Source organism: Eubalaena glacialis, chromosome 1 (assembly GCF_028564815.1).
Source record: "Eubalaena glacialis isolate mEubGla1 chromosome 1, mEubGla1.1.hap2.+ XY, whole genome shotgun sequence".
Taxonomy (NCBI): domain Eukaryota; kingdom Metazoa; phylum Chordata; class Mammalia; order Artiodactyla; family Balaenidae; genus Eubalaena; species Eubalaena glacialis.
Window position 1 is genome coordinate 120,573,870 of NC_083716.1, and position 15,986 is coordinate 120,589,855.

General features: G+C 38.9%; 1 protein-coding gene across 3 annotated transcripts in view; it reads right to left on the reverse strand.

Annotated features, from left to right (window-relative positions):
• Positions 1 to 876: 876 nt before the first annotated feature.
• Positions 877 to 15,986, reverse strand: part of INSIG2 (insulin induced gene 2) — a 34,710-nt gene continuing 19,600 nt past the window's right edge. For 2 of the 3 annotated variants that reach the window (XM_061183205.1, XM_061183217.1), the window contains 4 exons: positions 15,027 to 15,151; positions 10,320 to 10,486; positions 10,056 to 10,155; positions 5,936 to 9,005 (listed from right to left, as the gene is read on the reverse strand). In XM_061183205.1, coding sequence (XP_061039188.1) covers positions 8,964 to 9,005; positions 10,056 to 10,155; positions 10,320 to 10,486; positions 15,027 to 15,151 — 434 coding nt within the window. In that variant the 3' untranslated portion in view covers positions 5,936 to 8,963. Of the gene's footprint in view, positions 1,226 to 5,935; positions 9,006 to 10,055; positions 10,156 to 10,319; positions 10,487 to 15,026; positions 15,152 to 15,986 lie in introns of those variants that run through there. The other variant, XR_009700340.1, reaches the window with a different exon arrangement.

Below are 15,986 nucleotides of genomic sequence, written 5' to 3' on the forward strand. Positions count from 1 at the left end.
GATGTCTGCTATCAAGAGAGCCCTCAGGTTCAAGTCAAGGCATTCCCTGAGGGCTAAAGTCATCAGACTCTCTAAGTATGCTTATGTTAACTTCCTAGAGAAGCCGGATCCCAGAGTGAAGCAGCATATGAATCACACGTCTATGAAATCAAGGTCGCATTCGTGTCAGAGATGCCTCGGTGCCAAGCCACTTAGTGATGGTCTTGGAAATCTGCTAGAAATGCACATGAAAAATAGTTTGCAGGGACTTGCAGGGACAATACCATGTGGTGGTGAGAATCCTTGACTGTTGGAGCGGAGTTAGACCAGAGTTTGAAATGCTGCTCCGCCATTCAGAAAAACGTGGATGTTGGCTGCTGTAAAACGATCCTTACCTGTGTGGTAGGGACATTTGCAGGAAGCACTAAGGAAACACTTGATTCATTCCCTCCCCCTCACCCCCTCCCTTTCAGATGACAGGAAAAGACAAAAGTGGACTCCTTCCTTCTTCCCCACCCTTCCAGGACTTGGATACAAAGTTTATATTTTATGTATTTTAAAGGCTATAATTTTAATTTTACCACCAAAAGAATTTTCATTTCCTTATAACTGTGTTCACTATGAATCACTTACGAAGAGAAATATTCTAGTGGGAAGAGAGTGCTACAAAATACTTTAAACCAACTCAGGTGGACGTTACCAATGATCACCTATATTTGGTTCTCCTGTCAGGGGAGGGACTGCACATTCCAGCCCCCTTGCAGGTAGCTGGGGCCACAGGACCAGAACTAATCCTAACAAAGATTTAAGAATCACTAATTTACTTTTTCTGGGGAAAAAAAAAGTTGAATCTGACTCAACTTTATTATGAATTTTACATATATTCTAGAAGACTTGCTTCAACATATCCTGACCCGCTTTCTCTCTTGGACAGGCATGATATTGACCCACACTAGGTCTGAGGCATAGAAAATTCCACAAAGATTTGTCTTTACAAACATCTTTAAACTTCATCTTCAGTTTGTCAGTGTGCAGGCTTCCCAAGTCCAGTGTGTGGAGACCGAGCACAGCAGCTGCCTCCAGCTGACCCTAAGATGATGGGGCAGCAGTCTGTCCTTCTGTAATGTCCTGCTGCAAAATTTCAAGTTTTTGTGGAGGCAGAAGGAACTGTTTCAAAACAGAACTGTCACCGTCATAACTTGGTTGAGCAGACATTCCCAGAAGATCTAGGACTGCCATGTGATGACTATAAAGGAAATAGAAATGACTTTCATTCAACGGCAGAAATTCCCAGGGAATGCATTTTAGAAACTTTTCTTCTAAAACAAACAGATTCAGCAGTTGGGTTCTTTCTTTCTTTTGTCTACTCAATTGCGCATCACAATGAATTGGCCCACGATCACATTCTGTACAAGTTACTAAAAACATGTTTCTAAGAGAGACAAAATCTCGCGAACTGGACAAACTCGTGGAAACACAGTAGTACTGAGTGAATTTATTAGTTTCAGAACAGTAATTTAAAAAAAGATTATTTTAAATGGAAATACGTTTCCTAAGTGCTCATTACTTTTAAAGCCCACCTTTGGGGAAGCCACAGAACTATTAGCAGTTACAAATCCTGCCATGACAAAGCAGAATAAAACACAGTTGTACCAGCACAGAATTTTGATTTAGAATCAAAACCGTCCCTTGTTCATGAAAATCCTTATAGACACCTCAGCCAGAGCAATGGTGAAAGGGAAAAATTGCCCATATATGGCAATCAGTTTCGACACATCAATAGCCCAGTCTTTCACAGGCACATCATTATCTATCTGATCCTTAACAACAATGTCTTCAGAACAGTTGACATACCTTGGAAAAGTCTGTCTTGTAAATCACAAAGAAGGATGACAGGTTTCACAGATTTCATCAGTGATAAGAAGAAGGAAGGCATAAAGGAACAGATACTAGGATATTTACACTTCCTGGCACAATGATCTCAATGAACTAAATGTATTTCGAAGGCAAAAAAAAATCTCCATACCCCAATTTTTATTGAGACCAAGTAGGAAACCACTGACTTAAACCTATTTATCTCAGCTCCCAACTAAATTGAATTTTTGAAATGTAAAGACAAATGATCAGGCAAATGGCAAGATTTTACAGTATAAAAAATGGTGGGGAAGATTGAATCAGGGCGGCAGACTAGTCAAGCTGTAGCTTTTCCCTCCTATCCCAAATCCATAGAAACAACAACAAAAGATTTTTAAAAGGTAAAGGAATCTATAAGTATACTGCCAGATAAGGAGAAGTATCCTCCATGGACCAGCCACTACAAGGAATCCCTGAAAGCAAGAAAACAATTGAGAGAAGATAGTGGAAAGAAACCACAGCTCACTCAAGGAAAGGATTTGCTAAAAATGAAACTAGGGACATTCAAAGCCCATAGGTGGCTAATGCCTGGAGCCAGAAATACCAAGGGCAACAGACCTCATGGGTTAGAGCAGGCTCCTGCAGAAGCAGCCATCTGGCCAACCCCTCCATACTTCTACTCGCTGCCTTGGACCGGGCAGAGACAGACAGCACAGTATCTGCCCCCAGATGCAAGCGGTGTGAACACTAAGTTCAGAGGGGCCTGGGAGTGTGCCCAAGGCAGACCAAGGGGCGCTCACACCCAGAGACAGGCTGGCGCAGGTTCATCCTGCCCTCCCCTGCCATGGATCTTTAGAAGAGTTTAGAACTTTAGAAGATTAATTAATATCCTCAGAAAATACAAGAATGGCCACACACCGCCACACATACACACACACACACAAATAGAGATCCTGGAAATTAAAATTGTCATCACTGAAATTAAAAGTTCAGCTGATGGGCTGAACGCTGAATGGGTACAGTTGAAGAGCAACGCATTGAGCTGGAAGATCCAGTTAAGTAGTTCTTCTAGAATGTAGCACAACAGAGGAAAGCTAAGGGATATATAGAAAACAGGAACAAAAGGTCCAAGATCTCCCCAATAGAGGAATTTTAGAAGAACAGAGAAGGTGAACAAAGGAATAATAACAGCAAAGACAGAAAAAAAATTGCCCAGGATTAAAGAGATGATGTCTCTGATTGAACAGGACTAGTAGAAGACGTACTCCTAAACATCGTGTGAGGTTTCAGAGCACCAAGGACGATGAAACAACTCAACATAATTACATACAAGGGGGGAAGGGACTCCAATTAGAATTCCAATACAATCAAGGCAACTGGATAAGTGTTTCACTCTAATGGTCATAAGCCCACAGAGGAGACCTTCCTTTCCACCCAGCCTCTGTGACCATTCTAGTACCGTCCATACTGGTACTAAGAGCTGGTCACCCAGGCCTCAGATCTCCAGCCACTTCTGTAAACCATGGAAACACAGGTGTTCAGATCACACCCTGGACCTCGAGATCTGGAAGTGAGCCATTAAATCCCTCCCTGACTACAAACCCCAAGCCGATCACCCTTCCCATCAAACAGGGTTTTGTCCTCCTTAGACTTGCTGACCTTTCACCTCACACTGTTCTCCCATGCAGTCAGGTTAGCACTGCTGATTCAACTTCCTTCCCCAATTTGCCTGGATCCCACGATAAATCTCTTGACTTTGCATTAGGAGCCTCCTTTAATTTTCCACAAAGGCTTGCGCCACGTCTACCAATGAACTCCCCACTAGACTCAATCTACTCCATCACAAATGGCCTAGCCCCTGGGCTACTGAGCCCATTTAAACATGGCACCACCATGTTAACTGACTCCACTGCAAATATGTGATCTCCAGCCTCACCTGGGTCCTGGATGGTCTCAAAACTCTCTGAAAATTCTTTCTTCGCCTCTAGTCAGTTCCTGGGTCCATTCTTCAAAGATACGGCCCAAATCTCCGCTATACTTTCAAAGTTCTCTAGCTGTCCCCAGCTCCCTTTACTAGTAATAAATGACAGTACATGATCAGGCTTTTCTCAAATATATTTTGTATGCAATGATATACTTTAAATGTTAAGATAAAATAGGTTAGAAAAAACATTTTTCAACATAAAACAATCAGATATCATCACCTGTACTTCTAAAGTCAATTATTCCCTCCAACTGTACTTCATCCTACCCGTTACCCTCTGCCTGAAACCCCCTCCTATTTTGGCTTCCACATCACTCTCTTGTTTTTCCTCCTACTTCCGACCATACCCCCTTTATCTCCTTCACCAGCTTCTCTGCCAACAGGCCAGTGTGCCTCAGATCTCTTCCTTTTCACTATAACATGCTGCCTAGGTGACCTCATCCACCCCCACAGCTGCATTTATTAGTGTCATATGCTGATGACTCCCTCATTACACCCAATAACCCAGGTTCAAATATCCCACTGCTTATAGCCATCTTTACCAGAGGCCTCCTACATACCTCAGCCTCAACATATCAAATCAAACTTATATTCACCTACTTCTCTGCATTCCTTTTTTGGTTTACAGAAATACCATCCACTTAGTTTTCCAAGAAAGAAAAATTAAGTCACCTTTCACATTTCCTCTTCCTTGACCTTTATACCCAAGTCACCAAGTTCAGATGATTTAATCCAAAATGTATCTCAGTGTGTCCCTCACTCTTCATTTCCAAAGTCATTACATCTCTCTCACCTGGACCCTCCACCTTATATTACATGTATCTACACCTGTGAGAGTCAACCTGGGCTGCACATTAGAATCACCTGGGGAACTTATGAAACTCCTAATGCTCAGAGCACACCTCAGGTCAATGATATTAGAGTCTCTGGGAGTGGGATACAGGCATCAGCATATTTTTACAAGACTCCACAGGACTCCAATATGTAGCCAGATTTTAAAATTTTCCAGACGTGAGCCCACAGACTCAAAGTGCATACTGAATACTAAGCAAGAAAAATAAAAACAAATTTTAAAACTAAACAAGTAAAAGTGAAACTAACCTCTAAGATAAAGGGAAAATCATGAAAAAGCTCCTGGAGAGAAAAGACAGATTATCTACAAAGGAAAGAAAATTACACTAATAGCAGACTTGTTGTCTGCAACATTAGATGACAGAAGACAAGTTAAAAAAATCTTCAAAGTGGTGGGATTGGGGGGAAATTGTGAACCTAGAATTCTATGGCCTGCTAAATTGTTCTTCAAGAATGAAACAGACTTTTTCAGACACACAAAGCTAAGACTCTACTATTCACAGACCATCACTGGAAGAATTACCTTACAAAGAATATATGTCATTATGCAGGTAAGTGAGCCGAAAGATTAGAGAAGTATTTAATGATATTGACCAAGTCTGGATTCCACCTAGAAAACAGATGTGTGAAGTAGAGGCCCCACTGAGAGGTTCCAAAGACCTTAATGAAGGTAAAACAGTTCAGTGCAAACAAATGAAGATTATAACAAAAGTATTACCAGGGTTCTTGCTAGCTAATTTTAATTATTTGCCTGTGCTTTCATAGAATTTAAGTTTCAGTTTTCAACTATTCAATTTTTAAAACTTCAAATAATAAAAGCCAGAAAGCACTGCCAATATAGCAGTATTAAAAGATGTTTACCACTTTCACTGCAAAAAAAAAAATAATATATTTATACACTTATCAAAATATCAAAACAATTTTATTTTTGTCATAAATATCTTTTCTTGTTTTCTAGGTGATATGCAAATAATTTAAGAACTCAAAGTTATAATCATTCAATTCCTGTAACACTAAACTTAGTTTCCTGCATTATTTCTGAATAAATTCAACCACCCATGTTAATTTTAATAAATTAATCCTCAGTAACATAATTCTAAGATTAACCACAAGGAAGGAAAAAAGACTCTTAACCAAGATGATAATTATATATTTAATACATCTTGCTTTAAACAGCAAATTTCAAAGTAAACACATCATAGACCTTATAACTTATTAAAGATTTATAGTGCTTACAAAGTTGATTCTAAAAATATACCTTATTTGTTCTAAGTGAATAACATTATCTGGAAGATAGAATAATAAATTACAGTAGTATGTTTACCACCACTATAGTTAAGATTGTGTACGTATATTCAATAGGAAATCCTCTTAGGATTTTCACACTTTCAGCCTTAAAACATAAGAGCAGATTAAAGTTTGGCATACAAGATCTCAGTCTGACAGAAATGGTTTTAAAATCAAAAATGGAAAAATATCTAGTTGACATATTAAGAGAGCATGAGCACATGCACACACACACACATACACACACACACACACACTCTCCCTCACTCAGTCCTACACACACACACACACACACTCTCCCTCACTCAATCCTACACACACACACACTCTCCCTCACTCAATCCTACACACACACACACACACACACACTCTCCCTCACTCAATCCTACACACACACACACACTCTCCCTCACTCAATCCTACACACACACACACACACTCTCCCTCACTCAATCCTACACACACACACACACACTCTCCCTCACTCAATCCTACACACACACACACTCTCCCTCACTCAATCCTACACACACACACACTCTCCCTCACTCAATCCTACACACACACACACACACTCTCCCTCACCCAATCCTACACACACACACTCTCCCTCACTCAATCCTACGCACACACACACACACTCTCCCTCACTCAATCCTACGCACACACACACACACTCTCCCTCACTCAATCCTACACACACACACACTCCCTCACTCAATCCTACACACACACACACTCTCCCTCACTCAATCCTACACACACACACACACTCTCCCTCACTCAATCCTACGCACACACACACACACTCTCCCTCACTCAATCCTACACACACACACACACTCTCCCTCACTCAATCCTACACACACACACACACACACTCTCCCTCACTCAATCCTACACACACACACACTCTCCCTCACTCAATCCTACACACACACACACACTCTCCCTCACTCAATCCTACACACACACACACACACACTCTCCCTCACTCAATCCTATGCACACACACACACACTCTCCCTCACTCAATCCTACACACACACACACTCTCCCTCACTCAATCCTACACACACACACTCTCCCTCACTCAATCCTACACACACACTCTCCCTCACTCAATCCTACACACACACACTCTCCCTCACTCAATCCCACACACACACACACACACTCTCCCTCACTCAATCCTACACACACACACACTCTCCCTCACTCAATCCTACACACACACACACTCTCCCTCACTCAATCCTACACACACACTCCCTCACTCAATCCTACACACACACACACTCTCCCTCACTCAATCCTACACACACACACACACACTCTCCCTCACTCAATCCTACACACACACACACACACACTCTCCCTCACTCAATCCTACACACACACTCTCCCTCAATCCTACACACACACACACACACACTCTCCCTCACTCAATCCTACACACACACACACTCCCTCACTCAATCCTACACACACACACACACACACACCCCTCAATCCTACACACACACACACACACTCTCCCTCACTCAATCCTACACACACACACACACACTCTCCCTCACTCAATCCTACACACACACACTCTCCCTCAATCCTACACACACACACACACACACTCTCCCTCACTCAATCCTACACACACACACACTCCCTCACTCAATCCTACACACACACACACACACACACACACACACACCCCTCCAGAGTAAGCAGATTTCACCCTTGTGTATCAGACAACTGCCATCAATTTCAAAAATAAAAACTGGGGGAAAAGGTCAACTAAGACTATGTTTAAATCACACTCAAAAGGCTCTAGTTGTTGGAAAAATATGCACAAAACTGTTACCAGGATCTTTAACATGCACAATATGCCATCCCAATACATTCTTAAACAATACTTTCTTGAACTGTTCACTAATGGGCACATGGATACATAAGAAATTATGTGCCCATCCACTCCTCGGATGCAATCCACTGACAATCAATCATATGAAGCAGCCCAGCTCAAATGGTTCGCTTTACAGAACCCAACAGATTATAGAACCCAAGACAATTAGAAACTTCATTTTGACCTGTTCGGGAATTCTTATGCGTTCCATGTGCAAAAGCAGTGGAATACTGTACTGCAAATGACAGTTAATATCACTAACACTTTGTGGCACTCCAGAAGGTCATTTTGTATTTGTAAAACATATTTACTCTAGTTAAATTTTTCAATGGTCCTTACTTTTAATTATATGTATTCTTAAAGATTTAGACTCAAAACAATTTAATGCTGATAAACTCTCCTGCTGGGAGTTTCACCTCCAGTAAAATCTGTTAAAACAAAAAATTACTCTTTGGACTCTCTCCAGTAATGAAGGTATGAAAATGTTCCCTGGAAGTTCTTTTTCATCATATATTAAAACACCCAAAGCTCTCCGAGACAACCTTAAAATAGAAACTAACCACACATTAGGGCACCTATAACTCGTACTGCTATATATTAGAAAAATAAAAAGGCACAACAGTAAGCAAAAGAGAATATACCGCTTTCCATTTGCTTTTTTTTTTTTTTTTTGGCTTTCCTCATATTTTATTTCAGTAAGTTCATAAATTGTTCAAAGCATTCTTATACTCTGCATGACGATAACTGAATATTTTGGCACATCAACATTGTGATACAATATATGGTATGTCTAAAAAATTAATTTAAAAATTTCATCTATTAATCAACATGTTTTTTAATGTAGTGCATACATATTTTACAGTTATTTAAGTCAAATACATAAAGGTTTGTACTTGATTTACAGATTAGGCAATCACAGATTGCAGTAACATATGTATGTGTGTATATATATATATGTATATGTGTGTATATATATACACACCAATTAAGGGGAAAACTGCATCCTGGCAATTTTATAGTCCGAAGTTTTGTTGGTATAGCTATCATTTACACGCCCTTTTCATCTTGTTTTTCTGTACAAAAGATATGTTTTTGCCTTCTTCATTCTTGATGAGATTTTTCTGCGATAACTTTACATTCATACTGTAAAAATTAAAAGGTTAAAAGGTTAACAGATTAATGTTTATTTTGAATAGCAATTTCCATATAAACTAAAAAGGTCTAAACTTAACAGTTTATTAACGTATGCCCACTTTATTCCTCAAAGAATCTGAGAGTTATACAACTATTAGGATTAAATGACAATTATGAAAGGAAAAAAGAAATTCACATTCTAGAACTGAAAGGGGCATAGCCAAAAGCAGGGAAAAAATGATATTTCTACATTACAAGCAAATGATAATAGTATATGATTTAGATCAATCCTAGAATATGAAAGGAAGCAAAATAAATTTCTTTGTGTGCTCACTAAGGCATATTAGCGAAGGAAAGGTCATGAACTTAAGGACAGGACTAATATTGTGAATTCAGATAATATTTTTTCAAATAACTTTAAAATTGAAAGGAAAAAATCTACTATATTAGCAAAAGCTTCTGGTCAAAACAATATTTTGAAAGGACAGCTATAAAAATGTCTACCCATAATTCAAAATAAAGTAAACCAATGGATTTAGGATAATTGGGTGGCTGGACTACCAAAAAGACAACAATGTAAAACATTCAATTCTCTCAGCTGGCTAAAATGGTAAAAGTGACAGCACTTATTCATGAAACTGCTGTGGCATCTGAATGCCAGTCCCTGACCTTTGCCACCTCTGACTGGGCTTATCAATAATGTCCTTTTCCTTCTTAACTAAAATGATCAAACATCTTGATTTGCTGGAGACAGTCCTAATTTATATTTATTGTAGCAACATAGTTATAAGCAGCGCTTCTTCTCACTTTTAAAACTGTCCCTTTTTCATGGAGCAGAAACGTATAGATTAGTAAAATAAATTAATTAATTAATAAAAATTGGAGGATAAATCATATCACCCTATCTGTAACACATTTTAGCTTTTCTATCCAGTGGTTCTTTCCATTTTTAATACACTTGTGATTAAATTCTTCCAAATGACTTATTCCATTGCTGTATGGAGAAAACTTGTCTTACATCTCAATAACAGGAAGGTAAGTAAATAAGCATGAGCTTACCATTGCCAGCTGTCGACCGATGTTTCCCATTGTTATGCCTCCGGCAAAAAATATACACGGTAACCAAGAGCGAACATAGAGAAAATCTGGAGATGTATATCTAGAATAATAGAAATATTTTTAACAACTCACAAAGGAAGTACAATGACACTTATTAAGATAATTACAATGGAAATAAGTTACTCTGTAGATTAAAGTGGCTAATGCAATTTTAAAATCTCAATTCTGAGATTTTAGGAAACAAGCACCAAAAAGAATACTTACTGATAAACACCGTTATAGACTAGCAGTTGAGTGACCAAAGTTGCCAAGAAAGCAATTCCTATTCCAAGGCCAAAACCACTTCTAGATCTATCAAAAGTCCACCACAGTCCAATGGATAGTGCAGCCAGTGTGAGAGACAACTGTATGTTGTTATCAAAATCCACTTTCTGAGATCAGTGTTAAAGAGTCATCTTAAAATTTGTAACCAAATAATATCACCTGTTCATTTTTCTAAAATAAAAGATGTTAATGTTGAGAAGGGAATAGACTGCGTAGTCTAGAGTGCATTCAGGTTTTTAATAAAATGTACGAGACTAGGGAGGATTAAAACTATTTCCGATATGTACTAAAGACGCACAGAGGGCATGATACTTCACTAATAGATCTCACCGACGTGTTAATCTCTCCAAAAAAATGGCACAGTATATACATTGCCGATTATCAGATCAGATCCATTATTTAAGAAATGCTTTCCTTGGAAAAAAATGTAACTAGAAGCCTCAGAACACAAGTATTGCTAAAGGAACACACTTTTGCTAAAAAGGAAACCGATATTACTTCTCAAACAGGTTTAGAATTACTTGAGAATCATACAGGAACTTGCAAATAGAGGAGTTGACAGCTATTCAACAGGGTACCACATTCTCTATGTGATTTACTGACAGACACATTTTATAATAATGAAGCTCAGAAACAAGAGTACCAAGGACACACTATCCCTTTCTATTATGTCAACTGTTCTAGTTTTAATTTGTTGAGGATAAAGCCTTGAAGTGAACATTATCTTGCAACCTGCCAAGCTATTTTGGTGCCTGAGACTTTCTGGTATAGGACAGTTTGCTCAAATGATGTTTTATTTCCGTCACCTACTTAAGCACCTATTCACAAATGTACAGCCCTTTTCTACTTCAAAATCTCTGGGCAAAACGAAGCTTTATAAATTCAATTTTCTCATTTCTTTGCTAGAGGATTACACCAAAGGAATTAATTTCAAGTGTCATTAAAAGGGCATTATCTATGTCCCAAAGGCCACATCTTGGCTCTATATACAGCTCCCCAGAGGATACTATATATCTTGCCAAACTGGCCATGCTGCAACTACAGAGAAGAGAGGGGAAGTTCCAAAAATACGTATAAAACCATTTTCCACTTCCTTTAACACCCTGCTGTTTACCACCATTCCCCCCTCCTACCCAACTAGCGGGTATCCTGAACACCCAGACTGCCATTCTTGGTCAGTCCTTGTTTAGGCTTGATTTATCAAGAGACCTACAGTCTATGGTATGCTTTCTGAAAAAGCTTTTATTCTTTAGTGAGTATTATACCTCAAATTCCAAAGAAACACTTGTGCACTCTGATTTCTCTATGCAATAAACATTCTTGTAAAGAGTGGAATTTGACATTAACTGGGTTCTATCTTTGCTGACTAAATTAGCTTTGCTAAGAGTCAAAGCAAAATAAGGAGGCTTCTAGGGTACAGGTAAAACATCAATCTTAAAAATAGTACAATGTGATTTTCTGAAGTCTAAGTAACCTAATATTAAGTCTGTGGTATATATTTTGTAAACATTTTGGATTCTGCTTAAAGGATGAACAGAATAGCTAAGATGGCTATATTTAAGGATTTCATTGAGAGGAAGAATGACCAAAGTAAAGAATTTAAATTAGATACGTAAGTCTTTTTAATTCCAGAAAAGGTTATTTAAATTACTCAACTTAAAAATACCTGAACTGTCTAGGATAGAAAGGTCTACTCCACCAGACAGAGACGAATTTACACACTTGTGGGTAGGAGAAGGAATGTTCCTAGACTCGAGTCAGGATCTCCAGGGTCTGGCCTCAGCTCTGGAGCAGCCTTGCAGTATGTATGACTTAGCAAAGTACCAAACCTCTCTAGCTTTCATTTCTCTTATTATCTTTATAAAGAAAATGTGGAACTAGGGGATTTCTAAGTTTTCTTCCAGATATAATATTCTACGAGTCTACCTTTTTAAAGTCCTCCTAACCACTAGATTTGTTTGTTATAAAATCCTAATTCTCAAAGATTTCACCAAACTAAACATGGTGGGAAACTCTTTAAGACAAAAGGAAAGGGTAAAAAACAAAATAATAAGAGCCACTGAGGGACTTCCAAATTCACAGATCTCCAAGAGCCAGCGCAACTAGGAACAGAAAGGTAGACGTGCTTTCAGAATCTAGGACCCTGCTTCTTTCCTTGGTTCCTCTTCTCCAGCTTCTCCAAAACACCTCAATACATGCTGTTAAGAGACGCTGGAATCTCCTTGCCCCGTGACCCACACTCTCTCCAGCTAACTGCCAGCCCCGAGCCCAGCGCAGAGTTACAGGAGGAAACCTCGGGCAGCCTGAGTCACACATCTTCTCTTCCCCAAAGAGAAGGCTCCTGCCACCTCCATCCTCTAAGCCATCTCTTCCAGAAAAGGGAAGACTGAACTAGCATTTCCCAGATCCTCTTCTACAAAGGGAAGTTGGGAGGTCAGCGGGGCGGGGAGGAAGTAGGGAGGATGACAGGATAAAATCCTTATGAGAGCAAAAACTTTTGTTCTGGGGGTGGACATTTTTTTCTGGGGGGTAGAAGCAGAGGAGAGGTGGGAAATAGAGGCTACCTTATCCTTCTAGCCAGGACACTATGAAAATACTCATTAATCACTAAATTAAAATATCAAAATCCTCAAAATGATCAAACTTTAAAAATATGTAACTTAGGAAAAAAAGTTCTTTTTGGCCCACAGTCTAAGTTGGCTATTTCTGCCTCTGCCACTTCTAAGAACATTTATGTGGTTTGTTGGTGTTGATTAAAACCAATAAATAACAGTCTTTAAAATATATATAGGTGCTGGGAAAACTGGACAGGTACATGTAAAAGTATGAACTTAGAACACTCCCTGACACCATACACAAAAATAAACTCAAAATGGATTAAAGACCTAAGTGTAAGGCCAGACACTATCAAACTCTTAGAGGAAAACATAGGCAGAACACTCTATGACATAAATCACAGCAAGATCCTTTTTGACCCAGCTCCTAGAGAAATGGAAATAAAAATACAAATAAACAAATGGGACCTAATGAAACTTAAAAGCTTTTGCACAGCAAAGGAAACCATAAACAAGACCAAAAGACAACCCTCAGAATGGGAGAAAATATTTGCAAATGAAACAACTGACAAAGGATTAATCTCCAAGATTTACAAGCAGCTCATGCAGCTCAATAACAAAAAAACAAACAACCCAATCCAAAAATGGGCAGAAGACCTAAACACATATTTCTCCAAAGACGATATACAGATTGCCAACAGACACATGAAAGAATGCTCAACATCATTAATCATTAGAGAAATGCAAATCAAAACTACAATGAGGTATCATCTCACACCGGTCAGAATGGCCATCATCAAAAAATCTAGAAACAATAAATGCTGGAGAGGGTGTGGAGAAAAGGGAACACTCTTGCACTGTTGGTGGGAATGTAAATTGATACAGCCACTATGGAGAACAGTATGGAGGTTCCTTAAAAAACTAAAAATAGAACTACCATATGACCCAGCAATCCCACTACTGGGCATATACCCTGAGAAAACCATAATTCAGAAAGAGTCATGTACCAAAATATTCATTGCAGCTCTGTTTACAATAGCCAGGACATGGAAGCAACCTAGGTGTCCATCATCGGATGAATGGATAAAGAAGATGTGGCACATATATACGATGGAATATTACTCAGCCATAAAAAGAAATGAAATGGAGGTATTTGTAATGAGGTGGATGGAGTTAGAGTCTGTCATACAGAGTGAAGTAAGTCAGAAAGAGAAAAAGAAATACAGTATGCTAACACATATATATGGAATCTAAGGAAAAAAAAAAAAAAAAAAGGTCATGAAGAACCTAGTGGCAAGACGGGGAATAAAGACACGACCTATTAGAGAATGGACTTGAGGATATGGGGAGGGGGAGGGGTGAGATGTGACAGAGTGAGAGAGTGTCATGGACATATATACACTACCAAATGTAAAATAGATAGCTAGTGGGAAGCAGCCGCATAGCACAGGGAGATCAGCTCGGTGCTTTGTGACCACCTAGAGGGGTGGGATAGGGAGGGTGGGAGGGAGGGAGATGCAAGAGGGAAGAGATATGGGAACATATGTATATGTATAACTGATTCACTTTGTTATAAAGCAGAAACTAACACACCACTGTAAAGCAATTATACTTCAATAAAGATGTTTAAAATATATATATATATATATACATATATATATATATATTCTTCAAATTAAAAACAAAACAGAACAAAAAACCAACCAGCACCTAAAGCCACCAGATGTCCTTACTGACAAATCTTAAATGAAGAGAGAAAAGAAATTCCTTTGAAAATGTATCTGTTTCAACGCTAGTTACCAAAACTAGATGGAGGTAGTCAAGTAACCTAATTTAAGAAAACCATGTAAATTTTTTAAATGTGCAAAGTTCTGAGTGATATCGAAAAATAGGGATTGAAAGGAAAGGCTATACCCCACACTGTAATTGCACAGGTGCCCCCATGATGCTTCAACAATGCGGCGTGCATTCTTTTTATGACTAAGTGGGCATATCACAGTTTGACAACAGTGAAGTTGCGAGGGACTGTTTAACCTTTGGTTTGTCAAAAGCTGCTTTGTTATTACGCATTTCATTACAGCAGGAAGGATACAGCGCTGGCATGATTTATACCAACAAAGACGGCTACACACCGCATTACACTGGACCACTCTCTTTTAAATTTATGTGGTTCTCCTAGATGCCTGTCAATGCAGGGGTATAATAACCCAATCACGGCTGTGGGGAAAAAAAGGGAAAAAATTAAGTCATCTCCAATGGTATACAGGCAAAACTTAAGCTAAGAGTCACAACCATCATAAGCATTTGAAAGATTCTCTAGAGAAGCTTTTCAACTTACGTAACATTAATCGTTGATATTTTAAACTTACCTTCCGAAAGAAAAAAAAAGTGAGGATAACACCATCGAAGACAGCATTGTAAATGAGTACAACAGTACTCTCAATTATCATAGGCAAAACACTACTTCAGCGTATGATTCAGAATTTAGCAGATTGAACTAGATGATTCACGCTACTTTTCTATTACGAGTATCTCTGAGACTTGGAAAGCGTCAAAGCAGTTGGCAGTTAAGCCATGTTCTCTCTAAGCTATATAACCATGAAGCATGCTATGAAATGTCACAAATCTAAAGAGAACCTCGAAGCGTAAACACGTACAAGCTCATTATATACATTCTATTAGATGGCTGTAGCCGTCCTGCTACACATACAATCCTCGCCCCCCAGCTTCTTGTCTCAGACTCTTGTGTCTAGTGCCTTGTCCTGACAACTCCCTTCCAACCCGGCCCTCTGATGAGACTCTAGGTCGGACTGTCAAAGCAGGGAAACTTGCAACAGAAATCTACTTGTGAGACTCATTCTGCAGAGGAAACATGGAGGAAACGTGGTCTCCAGAATTACATATCTTCAGTTAAAATTTAAATCCGCTGTTAAAAGATCAGAAGAAATCTTTTTAGTATATTTCTGCATTTTGGAAAGAACGTTTTGAATACTAATGGTGCAATTAATTAGTATGAATAACTCAATTTTTAACTTAAATACTTGTCAAACCT